This window comes from Saccostrea cucullata, unplaced genomic scaffold (assembly GCF_032062105.1).
Source record: "Saccostrea cucullata isolate Sc308-1 unplaced genomic scaffold, CSIRO_AGI_Scuc_v1 ctg12416, whole genome shotgun sequence".
NCBI lineage: Eukaryota > Metazoa > Mollusca > Bivalvia > Ostreida > Ostreidae > Saccostrea > Saccostrea cuccullata.
The window spans coordinates 1-2,168 of NW_026922331.1; the positions used below are offsets into that span (position 1 = coordinate 1).

The 2,168-nt window shown below is 35.6% G+C and overlaps 1 protein-coding gene across 1 annotated transcript; it reads right to left on the minus strand.

The window, feature by feature from the left end:
- Positions 1-1,102: 1,102 nt before the first annotated feature.
- LOC134261631 (uncharacterized) lies at positions 1,103-1,897 on the minus strand. Its single transcript, XM_062744052.1, has 2 exons — positions 1,767-1,897; positions 1,103-1,602 (listed from the first exon to the last, which is right to left on the minus strand). The coding sequence occupies exons 1-2, from the start codon at positions 1,888-1,890 to the stop codon at positions 1,415-1,417; spliced, it is 312 nt and encodes a 103-aa protein (XP_062600036.1). The 5' UTR covers positions 1,891-1,897; the 3' UTR covers positions 1,103-1,414.
- Positions 1,898-2,168: the final 271 nt, after the last annotated feature.

Sequence of the window (2,168 nt, forward strand, 5' to 3'; positions counted from 1 at the left end):
AAGACTATTTCAAAATACAGTGTTGCTTGAAACTCCGATTTCAATGGAAAATATCGTCTACCCCCCTTTTTTCAAGAGCAGAAATTATAAATAATTTACTGTTTAGCGCTGGTCTTAAGACAATTTATCAATTACCATTGAAGTCTCTTTGTATTAAACAAAGATTTAATGGCCAAATAGCAATTCATATTGAATTAATTGGTTACAAAATGTAGGCTGGAATCAAGAGTCAGCGTGCGTTTTTCTTTTAAATCTTACAGGGTTTATTTCAAAGACATTTATAGTCAAACACGTGGCGCAGTGGTTAGAGTGTCTGCTCTAGAGTTGCGAAGTAAGGAGTCAATCGCAGGTTTAAATCCCACCGTATAAACCAAGGTCCCGTGTCGCAGTAGGTGTTGGCATGAAAAAGATCCCTCCCTGCTCAATGGCCCTATTATACAAGAACCCGGAGAATATTTTATATAAATTTGCTGAATTCCCTTACCTAGTTATCTAACCTTATTTACCACCCTGAAAGGTATTCAAAATAAAAAAGTCAAAATACCTCTTCTTCCACTTGCACTTCAGAGGACTTATCAGCTTCTGTGTCTCGAGAACTTTCTTCATTGCAGCTAGAATAAAAGAGGTTAATATTTATTTCATTTAAAAAATTGTGATCAAAATTCCTATCTCAATTCAGATATTTTTGACACACATCTATACTCGTATATATACATACTCTTTTGATCTGTTGCAAAGCACAGTCAACTCCTTAAAGTTGATTTCTCCATCATAATACTGCTGTAGCAAAGTTGTGAGGACGTCGTCCTTTACTCCGTCTATAGGTTTGAGAAGTCTTCCACTGACTTTGCCTATCTTCCTATCCCGCTTCAATCTCTCAATACATCTCAGAAAATTTTCCCAAACCTTAGTAGGAAGCTGAGCGAGCCTCAGTTCAAATCCAAACCGGTTGTTTAGAGTTTTCCTCTGAAAATGATTAATACAATTACCGGTAATACACTCTAATTAAACAATACTGTATTTGTAGACTTTAAAATTGTGTAAATGATAAAATATTAAGAAGTTATAAAGGTATAACCTACACTTATTGATCCATGCACAGTTCAAGCCCCTTTTTCCATCGTCTTATCACAGCTTTCTATGTTGGTGTTTCAGTGGCCATCGTTTCTTGGGCAGATTTCATTCCTGCTTTTTCAAACAATGCAAACCTAAAAAAGGTTGCCCTGCTTACCAAATCTAAATCACTGCCCATCTTCCTAACTTCATTATGTTGATTAGCGATGTACTTTGCCTCATCTGGACTTAGATCTTGGTATATAAGGCACATTTTCAATTCAAATGGGGATTTGTTTGTGACGTCCTCCCTTCTTAATATGTTCTGGAGTGCTAGTCGAGAGTGGTTGCCTCCAATGACCTATACATGGCATTTGTCATAGTTTGCCTCAAACTCGCCACGGATGTTGACGACCATTAACTGAAAGTAATTCTGTGGTCTTAGAATGAATTCCTCCTCCAGTTCTTTAACATGTTTTTGGTCAGGCTCTCTTAGTAGATTGATGAAGTCCGGTTGAACTAAGTGCACAACTGGTAGTTCTTTATAGCCTATAAAATCAAAATTTATCCATTTTTTATTATACTGTCTAAATGATTCCCCAAATATGCAGTAAAAATCAGGAGTCAAACTACTATAAATCTAAGCAATAAGATTATCTTTGCCATCATATAAAATCAACTTTAGTTATCAAATGGCAATGATGTTTTATTACCTCTAAACTTTTCATGAATCCCTTCCAGAGTTTCTTTTTTGGTAACTACTGAAGTTTCCTTCTGCAAGACACCTGTTTCATCATTTGAAGTTTTCTCATTCGAGACATTTGTTTTCTCCGCCATAACATTCTGTTCCTCAGATGAAACTTTAACAACAAAAAATGTAATGCATTAGTGATTAAGGATTACTAAAGTATATGTAAGGTTTTGTAGCTTTATGTATGTTTATGCGTCTGAGAGGGGGTAGGGGTGTGTGTTCTTGTTTTAAAACGATAAAATAAAACTGTTTTAAAGAGGAGCAATTCTGCTCTGATGGAGACAAAATACAATACTGATTACACATACCATTGTCGCTACTGTCATTTACTTCTGTAGAATCTTTTCTTATCGGCGAGATATTA

Excerpts from the sequence above, each read along its gene's own strand:
- LOC134261631 (XM_062744052.1), bottom strand. The coding sequence starts at position 1,890 with ATGGCGGAGAAAACAAATGTCTCGAATGAGAAAACTTCAAATGATGAA. Across the intron at positions 1,603-1,766 it reads GATTCATGAAAAGTTTAGAG|GCTATAAAGAACTACCAGTT; the intron begins GTAATAAAACAT and ends TTGATTTTATAG.